Consider the following 22,081-nt stretch of genomic DNA (forward strand, 5'->3'; position numbering starts at 1 on the left):
TCTACGTGGGTTCTTAGGTCTTGAAATACTAACTGATGTGTTTACTGTTAGTGCCCAGGTTAAGCTGTTTGTAACAGGACTCTTCAGTTTAAACCAGGATATTCCTGCCTTCAAGGAACACCTGAGGGACTTCCTGGTCCAAATCAAGGTATGTTTGGCATGCTTTTTTCAAGAAATGAAAAATGATTATTTGGCAGGATGGTATTGTTGGAAAATACTTGGGCAGAGTTCATTTAGGAGATACAAGTTATTTTGCAGCTGTTTAAAATATAGCGAGAACTGTCAAATGGCTTGCATGACTCTGGATGGTGCATCATATAATCTATTTCAGTATGATTTAATTTTACAAATTAGGCTTAAATGTCATCACTTGTGCTTTACGCTGTGCATGCAATTCATACGTCTAAGATGACTGCAAAACTTGCTCTAATGGGAAATAAAGCGAGCTGATTTTTAACCAGGTTTCGTTTCAATTCTGCCTGGGATTGGGACATGTTTTGAAACTTGCTAGAGTAATGCTATGCTTTTATTTTTTAAAAGACGTTAGAATTCAGGAAGATTGTAGGAAAGAGTTTGTTGATTAGTTTTGAGACTGCAGTCATCAGGTATTTAAAATTGTCCTGATACTGGTTTAATGGTGATACACTCCAAACATTGGGTTCACTATAGCATCCTGTTCTCTAACACAGAGCAAAAATCTTAAAATATTTTGCATTCCTTTATATTAAACCTGACCTTAGGGACAGAAAGCAAACCAAGCAAATAGTCTGGCAGGGAATGCGAAGGGAAGATGTTTTCTGTATCATTGTGGATTTTGGAAGCTTATTACTCTGCCTAAAGCATTTGACAATAAACTGATGATTTTATGTGAATTATACAGGAGTTTGCAGGTGAAGACACATCAGACTTATTCTTTGAGGAAAGAGAAACAGCCCTTCGGCAGGCTCAAGAGGAGAAGCATAAACTTCAGATGTCTGTACCTGGCATCCTTAATCCACATGAAATTCCTGAGGAGATGTGCGATTAAAAAAAAATAATAATAAAACAAGTTTTGCAGTTTTCTTTCTGTACAGCTACTTTGTTGTGATAGAAGAAAACAGCACTTGGATATTTGTTGACCAAAATGATGCCAATTTGTAAATTAAAATGTCACCTAGTGGCCCTTTTTCTTATGTGTTTTTTGTATAAGAAATTTTCTGTGAAATATCCTTCCATTGTTTAAGCTTTTGTTTGGTCATCTTTATTTAGATTTGCATGAAGTTGAAAATTAAGGCATTTTCAAAGTAATTACTTCATGCCCATTTTGTGGCTAAGGGGAAAATAGGCAAAACATAACTTGTAAAAGACTATATTGCAAAATAATACAATTTCCTGTAAGAGTATCGATTTTTAATTCGGGATCATTTTCTTTCTAGTCTGTCCTGCAGTCTAGGAGAAAAGGTAATGAGTAAAACAGACTGAATTAATTGTTAAGCAGAGGATTATAGTGCTGCATTTGTTTTGATCAGTTAGCAGCTTTTTGGACTGAGTGGTAAGGCTAGGCTACATGTATTTGCAAGTTGTATGGCAAGTTTGCAGCAAGATCATGTGCATATCATCCCATTGTAAAGCAACTTCTAAAGAGTATGGGAACACAGTACAGTTAGTTATTTTTACACAGTTCTTTTGTTTTTGTGTGTGTGCTGTCGCTTTGTCGACAACAGCTTTTTGTTTTCCTCAATGAGGAGTGTTGCTCATTTGTGAGCCTTCATTAACTCGAAGTGAAATGGTTAAAATATTTATCCTGTTAGAATAGGCTGCATCTTTTTAACAACTCATAAAATAAAAAAAAAAAACTCTGGCTTTTGAGATGACTTATACTAATTTACATTGTTTACCATGCTGTAGTGCTTAAAGAACACTACTTAAAAGCAAAATAAACTTGGTTTACATTTATTTTTCTTTCTTCGGCTTTTTCTTTTATTGGATGAAAACGCTGTGATCATATTGAAGATTTGTATCCTGAAGGCGTAGAAAGAGTTCCTTGAGGTCTGGATAACTGTTGCTTCTGGCTTGCCTCCTCTCAAGGACTTTGGCTGTGCTTGAAGTTAACGTGAACTAAGTTGGGTTCCATTTGGAAGTACAGTAGCTCTTCTGACTTACCTCTGTGAATAAATATTCCATACTACGTTACTATAAAGTGCTAGGGATAAGGTACTCTTGCACTTTCTCTCTCTATGGGCTCTTTGCAATTTACTTCAAAGAGGTGTCGTGCTGTATCTTGACTAAACAATTGATACTAGTACATGCTAATAACACATGTAGACAAGATCTACGTTTATTTTTCTACCTAAAGTTTTGTAGTTAAATTATTTTCACAGATTCATGAAGTACGGATATGAAAAGCAGTACGAACACTAAGATTGTGTACAGTCTTGGCTTCCCCATTTTTGTAATGCTGTTTTCTAACAGTCGATGTTAAGCTCTCCCAAAGTTTTTCCATTTATTTGGTCTCTAATCTTAAGACTGTTACTATGATGCCATTCATGCAGAGCTGTAAAACAAGGTTAGACAAGGTGGAGGTGTTTTGTCTTAAGTTTGGATCCTGTAGTTGACTTTGTGCTGTGTATTCCTTTTGAAGTAGAAGCGCGTGAGTTAGCAGTGTTCATGTAGAATTCAGCTGTGGCCAGAACGTTTCCAGCCTTAAGTATTGGCCCCTTTCTGTTTGTGAATGTCTCTCCATTGGTTTTACTTAGCTGGCCCTAAAAAAGCATAGCCGCTCCTGCATGAAGATAGCTTGGCAATATCAGTGTTGTGAGCTGGCAGTTGCTGATCCTTGGAGAGAAGGTTCCTCAAACCCTTTATGGCTAGGACTTAGAATACAGCCTACCAAAACTGCTAATTATTTTGATAGTTACAAAACTAATTTCGTTCTCTCCTTAAAGCTCATGATTTAAGCTTTTTCATGTCCTCCTGTCCTGTTGATGTATAGCTTTCTGTTCCGCTCTGTGAAGGCGGTATCATCTTTAATAGGCAGTTTAAAGTAAAATATTTGAAGTACTGTTGAAGGACGCATCTGGAACGGACATTAAATGGCTTGGGACTAGGCTGAGTTGCAGCATTATAGAGCTACAGATTATCAAAAGCTGTGCAGAGAAGTAAAAAACCTTATTAAAATGGAAATGAATACCACCGATAGCGTGACGTCAGAATTATTACATCCCATGAGTCACAGAACTAACTACTGAATTGGTTCTGACATGCAGTGGCATTAACAGTGCATTGAAAATAGTTTTGAACAAAAAGTGCACGTATGCTTTTACGCATGTTACTACTTTCTGTATTTAAGATTCCCACTAGTCTGAGGCTTGTGGTCTGGTTATTTACTGAAGAATTAAATCTGACCTAAACTCTAAAAACAACAAATCTGAAATGTATTTTTAAAGTTGATTCAGAGAAGAGTTGTTTCATTATTTTGATACCTTTTGGATTAACTAATAACAAAATTTTAATATTAGTTTTTGCTTCCCTTTTAGATCTAAGAACTTAACTGTGGTCTTGACTTATATCTTAAGAATTGGTGCCTTTCACTGATCTCTGCAGATGCTTATGCAGAATTCTGGATGCCATTAAAGATTTGACTTGTGTGTGTGTGTATTTCTAGTGCAGTTATCCTGAAAGTGGAAAAAATAATTACAATGTACATCTAAAAGTTCTAGTTCTGATGCACACTCTGTAAATTAAAATATATGGATAAAAAGCATGAACCATCATATAAACATCTATGTAACTTGTAATTAAATGTAAACCAATCTGTATTTCTATACAGATTTTTCAGAAACCCCCCAATTCCGTGTGCTCCAGGTATATTCATAAATACAAATACTGCAGGGTGTTTTCTGTGTTTACATGAATTGATTGCCTGTTAGCTGATGAAAACACCCCCAAGTACTTGTTTCAGGCTACCGTGATGTGTTCACTACTGTAACTGAAGCAGATCATTTTCCAAAGCATTTTAGGTGAGTTATTCTGGGGTTTTTTAACTAGAATAATTTGGTGTGTGTTAATCCGATTGGTTAAGTGAACTATTTTCCAATAAAGCTAGTATTCATGCCAAAAAAAAAAGCTTTAGAAATGCTTATCTCTCAAGGAAGCTTTGAGAGTTACTAATAATTTTTAGGACTGGAAAGGCAGTAAGACTTCAGCTGTGCATTTCTTAATAGAAAAAAAGATTAGGAAAATATGCTGAAAATAATGCATTAAAATGTCGAGAGGCTGACTGAAGAGAGGAACTTGCGTTAGTGCTGTGTTGTGACTAGGGGCCAGTCCGTCCGGTACACCATTTATCGTTGGATAAATGGTTGTTGCCGATCCAAGGCCTCTGGGGTACTGTTTGTATTTGCTGGAAGATAAATCTAGGTTTTTTTTCCTTTCTCCCCACTTTCTAGGTTTGTCTCCAAATGGTATGGAGCAAAATTGAAATGATGGGGATATCTTTTTTTTTAAAAAAAAAAACACATTTTGGTGCCAAAAATGAGTAAAAGAACACGCCTTTCCCTTCGTCTGCCCTTCATGAATGCGCCTCTGCACTTGGTTTCTTGAGACTTTAGACTTTTTAGACTTTCAGACTTAGGAGATCCTTGCTTCATTGTCCAAGGCTGATTATGGCCAGCAGTGTTCCCTTGGGAAAAGGCTTAGCCATTCCAGTTGAGAGATTCACTTTTCAGGTAAGATTTCACATGCAATGCACCTGAATTACTTAAAGCACGTGAAATCACTGGTTTTATACATATGTACCTGCTTCGTGTGCTGCTATTGCTCTTTGTACATGTGTTTCTCACTACTTGTGAGCGCTTGTTTGTGCTGTAAGTGGGTACAAGAAAATAGAGCGCTAAAAAAGTTGGGGTTGAGGAAGGAGGAATGCTTTGGAAGTTAAGAGCATGGATGAGGATGACAGAAGTCAAAGATGAAAATGAGACGCTCACATTCTCACTTTTTTTTATCCCTTTTAAGTTAAAAGTTAAACGGCACTTTTTCCTAGGCACTATGTTGGGTAGTCTCTTCCAAGGCCCCCATCAAAATATGTCAAGGGACCTCTTTTTTTTATTGTGAACACCTTGTAAAACTTAACTCTTTCTAAATATTGTCTCAGTTTTTTTCTCTTGAGTCTTGAAGTCTAGCCTTTCATGGATTCTGTAATTTCAGCAAAGACCATCAGGAAGAATTGGCCAATTTAGGTTGGAGGATGGGGGGAGGAGTTAAAATCGTTTTCTCTGATGTGGCTACATAGCAAGGGTAAGTGTGTACGTGTGCTGCAAAGAGCTGACTGCAGCCCACTTGTTACCGCTGCTGGTTATTGTAACATATTTTGATAAGCAGGCAGCAATGACTGGATTTCTCTTGTGGCATGTCTTTAGTGTTAGATCTGGCTTGAGCATTTTTGCATGAACCTTCATAACTGGTTTTAGGAACTTCTCAAATCTTTGCCATTAGCTGGTGAACTCGCTCCTCAGAGCTTTACCTCTGAGTAGTTTGCTTTCAGGGTTACCTTGAAACTTGCAACTGTGCAATCATAGAAGCAAAGTTCTCCAAAGGAAAATCGTAAATACGTGTTCTACCAGTAAAAAGTCCAAAAGAGGCCCAAATGTAAAAAAAAAAAAGCTGTCTGCCTTCTTTCTCTTCAACTGGTAAGATGGTTCAGTTGCTGATGGCGCTGTCGCTCGTGCTTAGAAAAGTAGCTGCTGTCTTGCTTTCAGATCAAAGGGATGGCCAGTCATCTGACAACTACTTTATAGACAGGAGTAATCTAAATGAAGATTGAAACATACTGTGAGGGGATATTATCCCAGAGTGAGGTTGAGAATGTGGGTATAATCCTCAGGCTGTCTCACTGGGGAAAAAAGGAGTGGTTAGACGAGTAGCACTGAATCTCAAGCTAGTACAGTCAAATCCCCACCAGACCTTTATGGGTACAGAAGTACTCAAACAAAATAACTTCAAATGAATTGCTAACCAAGATTGCAACCTAAGAAACGGGCTCCAAGATGCAGTCCAAAACCACTCTGAAGTGGAGCTTGCCCTGTTTACCTGGCTGTGCAGTGTGATTCTTACCACACCCAACAGCTGGTAATAATGTTTATTAGAATGCAGACTATTTTCCTACTAAAATGCTGAGCAGCCAGTTGGACAGCTGATTTTGGAGCAAACTGTTTAACATAGCTTGGCGGTGTAGCGAGCATTATCTATTCTTACATGACATGTTTTTGGCCTAGCAGGGCTATAAATGATGTTGAGTGTATTCTCTAATATTCAGGGTAAGTCAAACTAATTGAATTTGTCTTCACAGGGTGCTGTGATAGCAAAGTCTAGTTAGACATGAACCTTGTTAAAAAAATTAAAATGCTAATAGAGCAATGAAAGTCAAGTGCCGAAACTTCAAAGTGTGTAAATTCAATCTGATTCTGTTGCACTTCAGCCAGGCTTCATTTGGGAACTTTACATTATGCAGCCAGAGACTTCTTTTAGTGAAATTAAGGATTTCCTAGGCAATGGATTCCAACCATTTCCAGCATCATTCCAGACTAGAGGTCACAGATACAACTGGACTGGCTGGAATTCACCTTTTTGACATTATCCTCTGTGTAGCAGAAATTACTTCCTTTCCAGCTGTCACAGCTCCCATCTCCTCTTAGCATCTGCTGAAATCACTGGTAGTTTACCGTTCATTGTAAATCGTGGCAGCAGAGAGGTAAACATGCAATCCGTTTGGCTATTGCTGCTACAGGAATGGGAACCTACAGCAGAGCAACAGAAGGTTCAAAGATAATTCAGCCATCCCACATCAGATAAAGCTCTGGTAAAAGCAGTCGACATGACTAATATAAAAAAAAAAGTTTTCAGTTAAGTCTTTCACATTCCACAATTACTATTCTGAGGTCAAATTACCAACTATATATGTTCATTTAGAGATTGAAGGCTTAAAAATCAAGTATGAGGCAGGCTAGGAGTGGCTGAAGTGTCCCAAAAAAGGACCAGGGCAGTGACCAGGCTTACCACCTCAACGCCTAATTACCTCGGGGTTGTTGGCTTTGTGTTTGGTTGGTTGTGTGGTGCTTTTTTTTTTTGGGGGGGTGGGGGCAAATGGTTAACTCCATCTTTACCCTAAAGAAAGCCAGGACTACAGTATTAGTTCAGTGTTGGGGCATAGTGAGGCACCATTAATTTCTAAAGTATATGTATATATGTTCTCAAACTCTTAATCCAGTCCTAAATTTGGATTAAGAATTTTAATTTTGCTCAGGTCTTGCATTTATCGAAGTTACTCCTCTAGAAGAACTGTGCTGGCAGTTGACCAGAGCAAATACTTGCAGATTAGGGGCACTGCAGTCGAGGGAAGGAAAGAGGGCCTCCTGGGGATCAAACAACCTTGCAAGGATGGCACATGAGGAGAGAATAAAGGTCAAGAGGAAAAAAAACAACGTGTAGGAGAGCAGGAGGCTGATGATCACTGTAACCAGGCTAGTTACAGCTCCTGTTGTCTTCTGCTTGGAAGCTAACATTTAATTTTAAAAAAATGCAATTTAATCTCTATTAAAAAAAAAAAAAAATCTTGTGTGCAGTAAAAAGCATTTGACTGGCAATATTCCAGTCTGCACAAAAGCAGGAGTGACTCAAGGTCACCCATACTCTTCTGTTGTTTTCATTGAACTTGGCATGTGATACCATGCTTCAAAAGGCCCCTTCCTTGTGCTGACTCTGGTGTTTATGTGGTGCTGCAATCAGATCAAAGAGACGATTTGTCAGAAAAACAATCTTTTTAAGACGTTTTGGCAGTTAATTTTGGTTCTGTTATAAAATTTACTGTAAGGTCTGTATAACAAAGGAGGAGGGGTAAGAAAAGTGCAAATTCAAATCAGATTATGCAGATTGTGGAACTGTTGCTTTCTATCAAATAAATGTGGTCTTTTTCCAGATGCAGACACCTCACTTGTATCATATAGCCACTGAGTCATTCCACGCTAGCGGGAATACCTGCACAATATGGTGTTAAAGGTTATGGAAAAGAATAAGCATGACTTCATGGAGATACAGGGTTTGTATTATTTTGGTATAAGAAAGTTAAGATGCTTTTTAAGCTTCTCTTTGTACAGCTCTGGCTTCCAACTTCAGTAACTTTGGTTTTGATAATGGTAAGAAGTAAAGGGTGTTTCAGCAAATAAAGGCTGGTATGATTCAGAAAATAGCATGTGACATATTGCAAAGACAAGTCATGAAAGCCGTGGAAAAAAAAAAGACATACAAAATGATAATTGAAATAATCTCAGGCACATAGAAGGTAAGACAGTACAACATCAAGTGAAAAATGACACTATGTATATACATGACATAAAAGCCTCTGATCGATCTTTGGTGGATCTTCAGCTTTGAAAGCAGTGGTTGTAGAAAAGTCAGGCATGAGCAGAATGTGGTAATTGTAATATTCTGGACTGCTCTTTTGTTCTTCCATTGTACAAGTTTTCAGGCCATCTGGAAGAGATCACACAACCAAAAAAGGCCTTACAGGCTCCAGTACATCTATGCCATTTTAATAACTAAGCCACCACACCTATGTCTATCAATAGAAAATAAACTTTTTAGAAAAGACTATGACTGTCAGGAATTAAAACATCTTTAAGTTACGTAGAACACGCAAAAAAAAAAATCAGTAAAAAGTTTCAGGGGAGTTTAGTTCGTTATTTACTTGCAGTCCTTCTCCTGTCTCTTGAACTAGTGTCTTTTGTTACTCTCAGAAATCCTGTTTGAAAGATTCTTGCATTAACATATGATGTGAATTAAAGTGACAGAGAACAAGGAATCTATGTCTCACACAGACTCTTAAATAAGAGTACTGTATTAGTTTAATAAATGGAAATTTCAGCAGGGAATATTATGGAATAGCTATTCTTGTTGATATCCCTAACTTGGAAAGTATGTCAAAAGCAAGTACTGACACGAAGTCGGGGTGAAAGATCATTCTAGTGCATTCCAGTTGTAGCTGAAGTTAGGTCTATCGATGACAGTAACTTGTCGTGTATTTTTAAATGGTAGTGGGGGTCTTTGTTAGGCTAAGACAAACTGATGCCTTGAGGATTGTTGGGAGGAGAGCATTCCGTGCACTTGAGCGTGAGGTTACGTACACAACCACCAGTGGTGTTACCAGTCTGCGTAAACGTGCTTATGGAAATAAAAAAGGCAGAACTGCATTTCCACAGTGACATCAGACTTACACATTTTATATTTCTTCCATTTAAGTCAGTCACTGAGGAACCCACACTAGTGCTCTGGTTTTTTTTCCCTAATTTGGCAATTTTGATTTATTTCTATTTCTACTAAGCTATACTGCATCTGCATTGCGGCTATTAATAGATTTGTTTCCTTAATCCTATGTACAAGTCAGTCAACTACAACCATTCCGAATAATACACTCGCTCACCACGGGGTGGTACTACAGAAGTAAAAAACACTGCACAATATTAGAGAAGTGCCTACTTTGGGGAGAAAAAGCAGCCCAGATCTGTCATGCGCTCCATACTCCAATTACCTGGGAGAGGGAGTGTGTGAGTGTGGAAGGTTAATAGATGGCAAAAAAGGGGTTTTGTACGGAAAACTGCTGTTTGCCTGAAAACTGGGCTTCCAGGGGTCTGACATCTTGTTCAAAACGTGCCCAACGCAGCGTTAACTGAAGTGGTAGCTGTAATCAGTGTAAATTATGTAACTTTAAGTGAAGTTCTTTCATTTTAAGAGACAGACTCTCTTTTACATGAAAATGTATTTCCAGCTGTTCACAGATGCCATACTTGCCCTCAGACGTTTATTACGAGAACAAATCGCTGTCCAAGCGAAGAAAAGCAGGGTCGAAAGCTATATGAGGTAAAAATAATGTAATTATTTGCATACAACGCCCCCGTAGTCCTTCGAACGCTTATTTTCGGGAGGCCGAGATCGGAAGTGCCCCCGCGAGCCCGTCCCTCAGCTCCCGCTCTCCTCAGCCGCGGCCGGGCGGGAAGGAGATGGCCGACGACTCCTCCGCCCCGCGCCCCGCCGGCGGAAAAGGCCGGTAACTACCGAAAGACCCGAAAACCCGCCGAGAAGTAGGACGCTCCCTTGCTAGGCAGCCTGCCCCCGAGGCGCCCGCGGCAGCTCGGCGCCCTGTGCTAAGCGCTCCCTTCAGGTCGGAGGGCCCGCAGGGCTCGAGGGAGACGCCTCCAGCTCGGCCAAGGTGTACGGCAGTAGCGAAGAGGGAGCAGCCGGGCAGCGCTCGAAACCCGCGGCCCGCTCAGCGGGTCGAGCCCGCCTCGGGGGACATCCTCCGGCAGCCCGGGGACAGGCGAGAGCGGCGGAAAAGCGAGGCACGGCGGCAGCCCGGCTCCAGGGCACCCGGGGGGGCGGGCAGGGCGAGTCCTCCGGCGGCGGCCGCTCGCTTTAAGCGTGAGAGGCCGCTCCTCTGTCCCTGTCGCAGCAGCGTGTGCGCGTTACTGGAGGAGATCCCCCCCCCCCCCCCCCCCGCGGGAGGCGGGAAGAGGGCAGGGAAACGCGCTTCCCGCCCTACCCCAGGCGCGCGCGGAGCCGCAGCCGCCGCCATTTTACCCTCCCGGCCCCGGCTGCCGGCCCGCCCCCTTCCTCCTCCTCCCCGCTCGCCGGCCCGCCGCTCGGCCCGGGCTGGGAAGGCGGGGCGAAAGGAAAGGGAGGAGGGACTCGGCCACCTTCGCCTCCTGCCTGGTCGGAAACTGCCGAGCTGAGCCCGAGCGCCCTGTCCCCCTTCGCTCCCGTCCCCTCCTCCTCCTTCCCCCTCAGCAAAATGGCGGCGCGTGGAGTCACTGGGAGCTAGTGAGTGACTCGGCTTCTCCTCCCCGCCGCCGCCGCTACCGCCGCCGCCACAGGCTCATTTGCATTGATCAGCCGCCCCATCCCCCCCTCCCCCGGATCCCAGACCGGCCCCTGCCTCCCCCCCTTCTCTTCCTATTCCTTCCCGCCCCCTCCTTCCCCTCCCCCCCGACTGACCCCCGCCCCGGCCCCCATCAATCATCAATCAGCAGCACCGAGTGGATCAATCAATGGTCGGGAGGAGGCGGCGGCGGCGGCTGCTGCTGTTAATGAACAATGTGTGAGAGCTGCGCCGAGCTGCTGGAGGTGTTAAATGAGAGTAAGTGCGGCCGCCCTCCCCCGCTACCCTCCCCCCAACACTCCTCGCCCCGGGCCGGGACCCCACGTACCCTCCTCTACACGGGCTGGGTTATAACCCCGCTTCATCTCCTTCCTCGCCCCCCCCACCCCTTGCCTTCCCCCGCTTGCCGCCTGGCTCGGGCCTCCTGGGCGCGGGGTTACCCCTCTCTCTCTGCGGGGTGGCCGTAGAGGCAGAGCCTGCCCTGCTCTGCGGCTCCTTTCCCCCTTCCCTCCTCTCCCTGCCGGGGCCGGGCGACTTGCGGCCTGGGGAGGGTGCGCCGAGGGGGCTGTCCCCGCCGGGCCTTCCGCAGAGCCCCCTCCCTTTCCCCCTTTCCCGCCTGCCCCCCGGGTGTCTGCGTGTGGGGCCGGGCGGGGACGTGACCCCGCCGTTGGCGTGAGGAGCCCGCTCCTCGCCCTGCATCCCCGGGAAGCCGCAGCGGGGCCTAGCTGGCTCCTCGCTCGGCTGAGGAGGTGCCTGGGAGCTGCTCCGGCGGCTGCTGAGCAGCTGGAGGCCGGGCCTGGGCTGGGTCCCTTTTAAGCGGCAGACAAGGCGGCTCTGAGAGATCCTGCCTCCCCCCTCCCCCTCGCCTGCCCGCGGTGCGGTGCGGTGTGGCGGAGGGGGCGAAGGGAGGCGGCGGAGGTGCTTTTCGGGTACCTATTTTCCCGAAGCGGCTGCTTGGCTGCGAGGGCACCGGCGCCTAAAGGAGCCTGGCTCGGCTTTGCGAGGGCCGGGCTGGCGCGGGCGGGGGAAGGAGCTCCCGGGTGTTTGGCTTCGGGGGTGGTCTCTTGCTTCCTTCCGAAGTTTCCTCTTTACAGGTGTTACCCAAACAGCCGGGAGGGTCGGCGGGTTAATGCAGTAGGTGTTCCCCCCGGCACCGCTGGAACGGGTTTTCATTTTGGGCACGAAATCCCTTTTACCCCTATGCGGTAGGCCTCGTGTATGCCTGGGAACCTGCTCTCGGCTCTCCGTGGCAGGCAGCTTACCTTCCCCGCTTCTCGGAGGCTTGTCTCTGCACTGCTTCATGAACAAAGACTAAAAAGCATGGTTTCTAGAGATGCTGAGGAATTTAACGAACTCATCAGTTGAAGTTTGTGATGAGCGGGAAGTTTAGCTATCTCAAATCTTAAACGTATTTCCCGGTTGCGCACCGTAGTCTGCTTAGAGGCAAATCATGTTCCAATGAAGTGAAGCACAGAATGTTTCCTAGAACAGGATCTGGGTAGCGTTTTCTTTTTCTAACTCTCGTGAGGCCCGACTGTGGTATTTGTTCTTTCCTAAGATAAGAGGGTAGATACTATGGTGGCCTCTTTCTTGCTGGGGACGTACGATACTCGGTGATGGCCAGGGTTTTATTTGGAAGGTAAAAATGTATGTGTAAAACTTACTTTCAGGAGAGCCCGGAGGCTGGAATAAATCCGATTAAAAGGTTAACATCAGAGAACTGTTGGGTTGTTAAAATTGTTTGCCAAGTTTGGTTAAGCTTGTAATTTCAATACCTTGTTTTGAACAATCGTTGTGATGTTTACTTAATTTAGCATGCGTATCTTATCTTTCTCAACTGGAGAGGTGGGGAATATGTTGGTATTATAGACTGAATGCTTATTTAAACAGTAGGCTCAAAATAAGACTAAACTATCAACGGTACACTGATGACAGCTGTTTGTTGGAAGAGATAATTTCGCTTGGTTTTGGTGGATTGATAAATAATCATTGTTTAAACTTGATCAAGATTGGTATGATCAAATAGAAAAAAGTGGTGATGTTAAATTTGGTATGTCAAGAAATCTCTGAAGTTCCAGTATGAATTTCTTTTCAGAACCATTTTAAGGTAGTTGGGATTTAGGAAGCTAGATATTCCCTTATAGATAAAGCAGTATCTTAAATCACTTCAAGGGTTTTAATTTTTTTAATATATAACAAGGGTATGGATAATTTAATGGTTCTGTATAATTTAAGATATAAACCTGCTATTTATGAAAAGGAAATTTGGCTTTTTAGTCAAATTTATTAGCGAAGTTATGCACTGCTATTGCTATACAGTTGACTTCCAAAAATGCTGGTCAGATATCATTAGGTTTGGCCTTCCATTCAGAGAAACAAGCATACTTAACATAGACATAACTATTGTGTGTGTGTGTTTGGACACTGAGGCATATATGATGGTGCATTGTGTGTGCCACCTACCTTCTCACTGTATGAGAATGAGTTATAAGGGAGGTATACTTTAATTTTTTTATAACTTCAAGTTGTGTTCTTTGCATTTCTTAAGTAATTTTTAAAGGTAATGTACAAAAATAATGTCAAGCCTTGGATTTTAAAACACTGCAGCAAAAATGAAAAGTGGTAGTAAAGAATGAGGTCATGCCCAAAACGTGTGAGCCAGAGACTGCCAGCAGTTTCCTTTTCTGCCCGCTGAGCATTTGGGATCGCCTCTTCACTGAAACAGTGTTTTGAAAGAGGTCCAGGAAACATAAACTAGATTGTTTTAGAAATTTCTTGCTAAACTAAACATTTTTACACAGAACACATATTGCCCTTTGTCTTCGTTTACCCTAATGTTTACAAAATAATTGTTTGGTATCAACTGTATGGTAGGTCACTTAGAAAGTGAATTGGCTAACAACTCTTAATGTATTGTTTTGAAAAGGACACATGGGAAGCTCCGGTTTTCTTCAGAAGTTGTTACCAATTTATGGGTGACAGAAGGATGGAATGTAACAATTCTGCAAACAGCCAGGTGTATTTTTATTATAAGCATATTACCCCCGCTGTAAACTGCTACAATATTAATCCACACCCCACAACAATGTGCAGAGCTGAAGCTTTTGTCTAGTAGTGACTTTTGTGGGTTATGTCTGGCTGGAGCTTATTGCAAGACTCCAGGTCCTTAGGCCTGGCTTTGTAGCAGGTAGTCAGTGGGCCTGCTTCTGTGGCACTTGTAAAGGCTGCCTGAGATCTTGTGGAACTGGAAACCTGTAGTTTGAAAAACTTACTTTTTGGCCAAAGGTCCGTATATACGCGCGTATATATTCAACACAACGCTTCATTGCTATGCTTAACCATGAGAAGCAGGCAATGTTCTATGGACAGAAGCAGCAATGTTGCATGGTTTGTTTGGTTTTTTTCCCTCCCTCTTGCAGCATCTTTATTTTCAGCATTTGATCTAAGTATGAAACCCAGTAAATTCCCTGATCTTGAAGTTACTTCCTGAGAAGTAGTAGTAGTTTCAAGTTGTGATTTGATCCAGGAACTCAGTAAAACTCAAATTCTTCTATAAAATGCCCAGGCTTTAAAGCAGCTTTTGCGTTGCAAGACAATCTGTTGTTCACTCGGAGTACACAGCCTAATTTCTCGCTGAGTGCTCTAGGTACATTAACATCACTTATGTTTTCCCAGGCAGGGGTTTAATAGGAGTAAAGTCTATGTAAAAGTCTGGTCTGATTTCTGAAATAATCTTCTACAGCATAAAGATTTTTAGTAGTCTTAAATAGAAAGAGAAAAAGAAGGAAGACACAATTGTTTACTTTTTAAGATAAGAGCACTTATTTACAAAGGACTTAAGAAAGATTCTCATGGCATTAATTATAGGGGCTCATTTAAATGTACACACTTTCTACTGGAAAAATGCATGGAGGACATTATATGCTTTTATGTTAATTTACAGCATTCTGTGTCCCAAAATGAACCCTGATATCGCCACACTGTACATTCCTTGGTTTCTTTGGATGCCAGTTCTTGTCAGCCTAGCAGGGATTATATTGAGTTTCATTTGTTCTTTAGCAATAGTTACATTACTGTGCTGTCCAGAGGCCCTGATCAGGATAGTTCTGTTTTGCTAGGCACTGCACAGATATCCAGATAGTCTTAACCCTAAAGTAAGCCAGAAAATACAGAAATGTAACATTAAACACGGATTTTTCTGTCTCAGGTCTTTTACATCACAGTTTTACAGGTTGCTGTGTCACACCTGAAGCCAGGGTAATAGTTTCCAGCTACCTATAGAACCATGCTATCACTGGCCACTTGCACAGGCTTCACTTGAAAGTATAGAGTACGTGATGCTCCATGATAAGTGTTTGTTGAGTGTAAGATTGTCGTCGTGTGCCTGGGAGTGCCTCTTCTTGGCTTAAAGTGGAGAGTTAGTTCTCAGACTGGTCCTGAGCCAGCTGTGCTTGTAGTCCTGGCTGTGGCCATGTTGTAGAGAGCCTGACTGGGCTTGGTTGCCCAAGAGGCTTCCGTTTGGGACTGCAACTGGTGTTGATGTATGTTGACTTAGAACTCTGTAGATGGTTTTGGTTTAGGTTTGTTTTGTTTGGTTTGGTTTCTATAAAAGTAAGAAAAAAAAAATACAGCATGGAAAAATAGTTTGTATTTTACAGTGGCAGTTGTGGTTTTAGGTAACTTTGGTAGGCCTAGGTTATTCCCAGTTCTTGGTTTCTGGGAACTAAGTTTGTTTTCTTCCTAGCATGCTGCTTCGCTTTCTTTAATGATTGCCTCTTTAGTCTATTTTTTTTTTTCCTAGCAGGTCTGAAACCTTACAAAATCAGTGCACATTGGTGAAAAGAGGCTTCTAGGTATTATTCTACTCACAAGCTTGCAGGCCATTTTTCTTGCTATATTTTCTCTTAAACCTTTAGTAAAACAAACAAAAAATCCAAACCGAAACAAAAAAACCCACACAGTTTACTCAAGCACAAGAGATGGATGTAGGCTAATGCTGTAGTTTTCTGTCTGTTACCACTGCCAGCTGGCCTGCAGAACTGCTCCCAATATGATCAGGTACATAAAACACTTGAGTGTGTTACTGTTTGTATAGCTTCAGGATAGCCCTGAATTTGGATGCTGAAGATGCTTGACTTGACTTCTTCTCACATAATTCTGGCATTAAGGAAGTACAAAAAGTAGACTTAGAGGTTGAGTGAGGCTAAGTTTACCTTGAGGTAGATAAGAAATCGAAGAATTCCAAAACATTGCAGCATTGTTTGCTCTTTGCGATCTGGAGAGGATGAATATTTTATGCTGTGAATATTCATGTATTATTTTATCTATTGAGTATACATTAGAATAAGATTATTACAAACATCACATAATTAACATCACTTGGTCTACAAGAGCAACTGCTGTCACTTGTTCGGTGGTTGCCTGTAAGCTTCGGTATTGATTATTTGACTACCCCTAGTGTTTTGTGCAGACCTAGTGTTTCGTTTGGCTGACTATTCCTCTTGTGTAAAACTGTAAAACAGTTGTCTCTGTTGCATGGCCATTTTTTTCTTTTGGCCTTTTTTTTAAGATTAATTTTTTCTTTCCACTTACATGATATTTCCACGTTCAGAACCTCTGCAGAGACTCTATGGAGGAGTTACTGGAGTAGCTGCCCAACTTTATTACTCTAACCTAAATCTTTACTGTCTCTCTCCTGTTGAGGAAAAGAAGCCCAATTGTTTATAAAACTTAAATTCAGTGATTGTTTCATGTTTACTTTTGTCTTTCATCCTTTTTAAGGGGATGAGGAAAATGAAAATAACTTCTCCTTTATTGCCAAATTGCATGGACTGTGGTGAAGTGCCACTCCAAATGAATTGGAGTAACCAGAGGAAAAAAATGGGAGGAGGAACTTGTATCCTTTCTAATTGTGAACTTTGTAAAGCAAAAGGGAAGGTGACACTAAGATAAAGTAGTTTTAACGTTGTTTGTAACAGTAAAGCAGTTGAAGGAAGAACTCTGTGACTTCAATAGCTAAAAGACTTCTATTTTTAGAAAGATATTTCAGCTTTTGTTCTGTACAATAATTTTGGTTCATGCTATTTGATGTGATCAAAAATTATTTTGTCCTGAAACTTTTCCTGTTCAGGCTGCTGAAGACTGGTTCTTTCTCGTTGCTCAGGCCACTTGATCACTGATGCTGAAGATTAGTTAGGTAAATCCCGTTCTGCTGAGTTTTCTTGTGAGTTATGGACTGTTGACATGTATTTACTGAGATCTTTGTATATAAGGAAATCTTATGCTGGATAGGTACCTGTTTCAATACCGTAAAAACTTAAGAAAGCCATGGAAGCTAACATCCTTACATTTCTTGCCACATGTCACATTAAGGAAATCATTCCTTTATTGTAGAGATTCTCAAATTTTATGCTGCAGATGCTCTCAGCCTTCCTAGTAAGGGGCCTGCACAGACCCTACAGTTCTATTCCTGCGTAGCTATGTGAATAACTTCAAGGAAATTCAAGAAAGAAAGAAAAATATCCCTTGCTTTATTTGAATTTTTAAACGATATTTGACTAGTGTAGAACTTGAAGTCATCTCATTCACTTTGTAGGAAAACTTCCTGTTAAATTTTTTTCATACCTTTTGGTGCTGTATGTCTTTTCCTCTGTAAGGGTTGTTTTCAAGTTATGGAAGTCCCAAGCAATTCCTGAGACGTGTCCAAGATTATGTGTTTTACGCTATCCTGGATGTTGTCAGCATCAGCTCTTGGGAGAGACTAGCTATTCCAGCTGCCCTTAGATGCTCAGGTGATGAGGAGCGTAATGGGATGTTGTCGGTAAGAGGATGTTTGGGCAAGAAATTTTGAGCTGTGCTTGAAGGGACAGTACCTTGGAGAGCAGACGCTGGCCCTGTTTCCTTTTGCCTGACTTGGAGGGGATGCCTTGGCTTTTGGAGGACCAACGGTTTTGTCTTGCATGGAAGGACTTGCATGGCCTCAAGGGGTTATGAGATTTGCCCTTTCTTTTAATTTGTAGAATTCCTTTTTGCTTATTTTTCTTCCATGTTAAACAGTAAAATATATTTCTTCATTGTTAATACTGACTTTTCACTTTGTGGCTTTTAATTCCTTGCTACTTTGATTTCTCTGTGTCACTGCAGTTTGCTTCTGTCTTCCTGTGTTCAAATAACATTGAGTCAGAAAAGCAGATCTTGCTTCCTGGAATCGTGCTCCATGGACAAGTGATAAGCAGTCTGCAATTTGGCGTTTTGGAGATTGGAAAGGGAAAGCAGTATTTACTACTTGGTTCCTATTATTTCTTCTATTTTCTTTGAGTATTTAGTTTAATCTAAATACTTGATCATATTCATACTCTATCCTGCACCTCATCTTCGTTGCAACTCTTCTGTTAGCTTTCAAAGTTGTTATTTTTCTCTGCTTGTGATTTTTTCCATTTCTCAGTTTCCGTTCTGCTTACTCGTATGCTCTTTCTGCTCTTCCCTCTATCCTCCACCCTGCTTAGGTCTTCAGTGTTGCTTTATGTATAGTTCTGTGTCTTTGTATTACTCTTTTTCCTTTAACAGGCTTCCATCGTAGATTTTTTTTTTTCCTTTCCAGTATTCTCTTGATGACTGTTCAGGTCTGATTCAGAAAAGATGAGAAATATCACAGTCAGAAGTTGCCTGTAGATGATGGTAATGCTACTTTGGTGTCTTGGTGCTTCCAACAAGTCCCGTTAAGTCTCCAACTGTATGGAAGAGAGTTTCTTAGGGAGGGAAAGATGCTGTGTAGAATGGCTTTTATGATGTACTTACTTTTTTTTTTATTTCTTTTTTTAAGGTAGCTCATCTGTTAGTTTTGCCAGCTCAGGTAGCGAATAAGTCAGGAGTTTTGCAGGCTAAGCTATGCATTTATAGTTGCCAGGATGCTGGGACAACCTGAAAAATAATCTTACCATCTTCAGGAGCAAGTGGTTGTGATGACTACTCAATGCTGTTTATACTAATAGCATGCTGCAATTAAACATAGCTGTGGCCATTTCATTTCTGTTGTTTAGGCATATGTTGTGGTAATTTCTTTTTTTCATTTTGTGTAGCAAATGGGCAGTTTCTAGAATCTAATCTGTGAAGAGGTGGGAAGCCATCATTTTCACTTTCATTCTTTCCTTGTGTGGGAATTGATTTGCAATCTGAATGCTAAACATGGACATAAACTGTGAGGATCTCTGGTTTTCTTAACATCTGGTTAAAATACCCAGCTTTTGTGTAGTTTTACAAAGTTTTAATTTGGGGATTTTTCCAGATCTGGCTTATATGGTGAAAGGTGAACAACTTGAGGAAATTTGGTGCAAATACTTTTCAGCTATTTTCAGATAGTATTAGGAGAGGAAAGAATTGGCCTGTTTATCTATACATACTTACGTATGTATGTATAGAACTCCTCTGGGAGATTTAGTGCTGGAACAACTGGTTGAAGAAGTTGAAACTTCTCGGAAAAAGTCCTTGTGGAGAGAGTGCCATTGAGTGTTGACTTCTACTTAGCTAATGTGTAGAAGGTCTGTAAATAAGACTTCAAAAACACATGACAGTTGAGGCATGATTTCTAGATGAGCATCCATGGAGATCATTGGTTCCTGTGCAGGAAACAAGTGGCGAAGCTTTTTTTGCCTCTTCTCACACTAGATTGAAGAAGCCTCCAGTTCTTTGTGCCGTTTTATTAATAGACTTCCACTTGAGAGTTTTCAATCTATGTAATTGTATACAGAAACAGGGAAGAGTTTAGGATGAAAACTAAAGCAAAGCAGGGCACTGTGGTCTTAAATGTGTTAGCCAAAAGGCTTACTATATACACTGCTCTTCAGTGCTGTATAGATTCCTTAATAGCTGAGAATGTGCTACTTCTGTACCTGCTGTGCTAATGAGCAGGCGAGGATGATTTCTTGTAGTTGCTTTTTGTCGGGTTCATGAAGGACAACTGAAGCACTGGAGCTTTCTGCAAGCCTTGAAAAAGTTGGGTGGGTTTTTTTTCTTCTTCCAGCTCTAGAAGTGCATCACTTTTAATTTCTTATTTTGTGTAAAACTAGTGCCCTCAAAACATGAAGTATTTCCTACGCTTACGAGAGTAGAAGTCCCACTTTTTAAGCTGCAGGTGGATTTTTCTTGAAAGTAGTCTGTTAGCCTCTTACGTGTTCCTCTGTAAGAAAGCATGGGTACGAGAACTGTATGAATTGCATGGAAGTAGTGTGTGTGCTTTATGCTGTGTTGTGCAACATTCATTGTCTTTATCTCACTACTGTGCTTCTCAAGTCATTTCGGGGGGATTTGATAATTTTTGAATGCTTAATTTCATTTTCAGGAAGTGGTCAGTTGCCTGTTTATTAATTTGTGACACGTAACTATTAAATTCTTCTAATCTAATTTACAATACAAACCCCTTTGTTTTCACCACTAGTGAAATTATTTAAGTGTATGGGGGTGTGTGTGTGAACTGAAAACCTAGTATTTTTCAGAGTTGTCTTCTGCTGGTAGCCTTTGTGTTTTACATATCTAGTGATCAGTTTTCATTCTGAGCATCAACAAAACTGGCAGTGCTTTCACTTCTGCACTCTTTCTGCTTGTAGAAGCTATGAACAGTGCTGGAAATAGACAATGGCATGTTTGCAAGGGAGGACAACTCCAGAAAAGCTGTAGAAGGGCCAGAATATCAAAATCTACTGGGGAATTTGTGAAATGGTCTGTCTGTAAGCTTACATAGTACAACTTACGCCACCCTTTTCAGTCACCTGGTGTTTCAGACAGGAGGTGTGTGGTGGAATTACATTCTAGGCTAGCGGTCATCAGTTGATAAAAGAACCTGAACAACTTTATTTTTCCTTCTTGGACCTAGTATAGGATAGCACTGGGGAGTGTGAGCTCAAAGGTCAATAAAAGTAAGTGATTTTGCTTGGTTTAAGGATTGCCAATGCGGTAAATTCTTCGCTGCATTGGCCAGTCTCTGACTTCTTTCACAGTTAAGAATGTACTATTGCTAGTTTTACCTATGGTTGAACTAGTTTTTTTTTTCTCTGAGCTACTTTTTTTTCTTAATCTTTGAAATTAAACTTTTACCACAAAGTATTTCAAGTTATAAGTCTTGACGCTTTATCTGCTGATGTTATATTTAAAGTAGATACAGTCTGGTCAAGTTGATCAGATTTGAGATCAGTTTTCATCACTATCTTGGAAGCTCACTAAGTCTTAACAACAGTTGCCGGTTTGAATCTTTCCCAAGTAAGCTGGCTTTGTACGTTGTGTTAAGCCAGAGTTGCAGATACTGACCTGTGTGCACTTGCTGATATGTGATTTGCAAAATATTCGTTTATATAAAAATGACATCTGTAAATACATTGTTTTCTGATTGGGGGGGATGCTTGTCATGAAACTTAACTGCAGTCTTGGTGATACTTGTATAGACCATAGACATTGCCTTCACCCATCTTTTATTTCTTTCAGTCTACCAGCTTTCAGAAAAAAAGTATATAATTATGCATTAGCCAATAAATTACTGCATACACCATGTGTTTCACTGAATTATTAAATACAGATTATCTAGCAAAAGTGAGTGCAAAATTTGAGCATACATTTGAGAGAGAATGCAACTTTGCTGCTTGCCTATCCTTTCTCAATGTTTTATTCTTCTTTTTGAATGAGGGTTGCTTGCGTCTGTGTTGATGAAAATAAATAATGCCTTGGAGTTCAAATACTCAGAATGCTGTTCTTGGGCTTTCAGTGAATTGCCTGAAGCTCTGTTTAGTATAATGACCCCATTGCCTGTTTATCTATCTTACCTCCTTGTTTAAGCAGTCTCAAATATACTTTGTAAGAAATAAATTAATCATATTTGCCTCTCACAGATTTTGTCCCCAAAACCTGGAGCACAGTCATCAGGTGCTTTTGTTATAAATCTGCTAGTAATCTGTTGCTTCTTACTGGCTGTGGTGGCTCAGTCGTGGGCTCTGGCCTTTTCTTTCTGGTTGTGGGGGAAAAGCTGTTGTTGTTTTCTCTAACTGATTCATAGCGTGCGAAGTAGTACAGCTGAACTAATTTGCAAGGTTCTCTCTTGAAAGTAGAATGCTTCCTGGAGTACATGTTTTAATTTTTGCATTTGTTGCTACTTTTAATTAAGACTAATAGAAAACCTCTTTAGCATTTGGAACC

At 41.3% G+C, this 22,081-nt stretch overlaps 2 protein-coding genes across 2 annotated transcripts in view; both read left to right on the forward strand.

Moving 5' to 3' along the window:
* Positions 1-1,061, forward strand: part of XPO1 (exportin 1) — a 38,750-nt gene extending 37,689 nt beyond the window's left edge. Inside the window, exons 24-25 of the mRNA XM_059828412.1 lie at positions 52-148; positions 881-1,061. Coding sequence (XP_059684395.1) covers positions 52-148; positions 881-1,027 — 244 coding nt within the window. The 3' untranslated portion in view covers positions 1,028-1,061. The remainder of the gene's footprint in view (positions 1-51; positions 149-880) is intronic.
* A 10,057-nt stretch (positions 1,062-11,118) lies between these two features.
* Positions 11,119-22,081, forward strand: part of USP34 (ubiquitin specific peptidase 34) — a 138,952-nt gene continuing 127,989 nt past the window's right edge. Inside the window, exon 1 of the mRNA XM_059828447.1 lies at positions 11,119-11,161. Coding sequence (XP_059684430.1) covers positions 11,119-11,161 — 43 coding nt within the window. The remainder of the gene's footprint in view (positions 11,162-22,081) is intronic.

The sequence above is a fragment of the Gavia stellata genome, chromosome 23 (genome assembly GCF_030936135.1).
Source record: "Gavia stellata isolate bGavSte3 chromosome 23, bGavSte3.hap2, whole genome shotgun sequence".
In the NCBI taxonomy this organism is placed as follows: domain Eukaryota; kingdom Metazoa; phylum Chordata; class Aves; order Gaviiformes; family Gaviidae; genus Gavia; species Gavia stellata.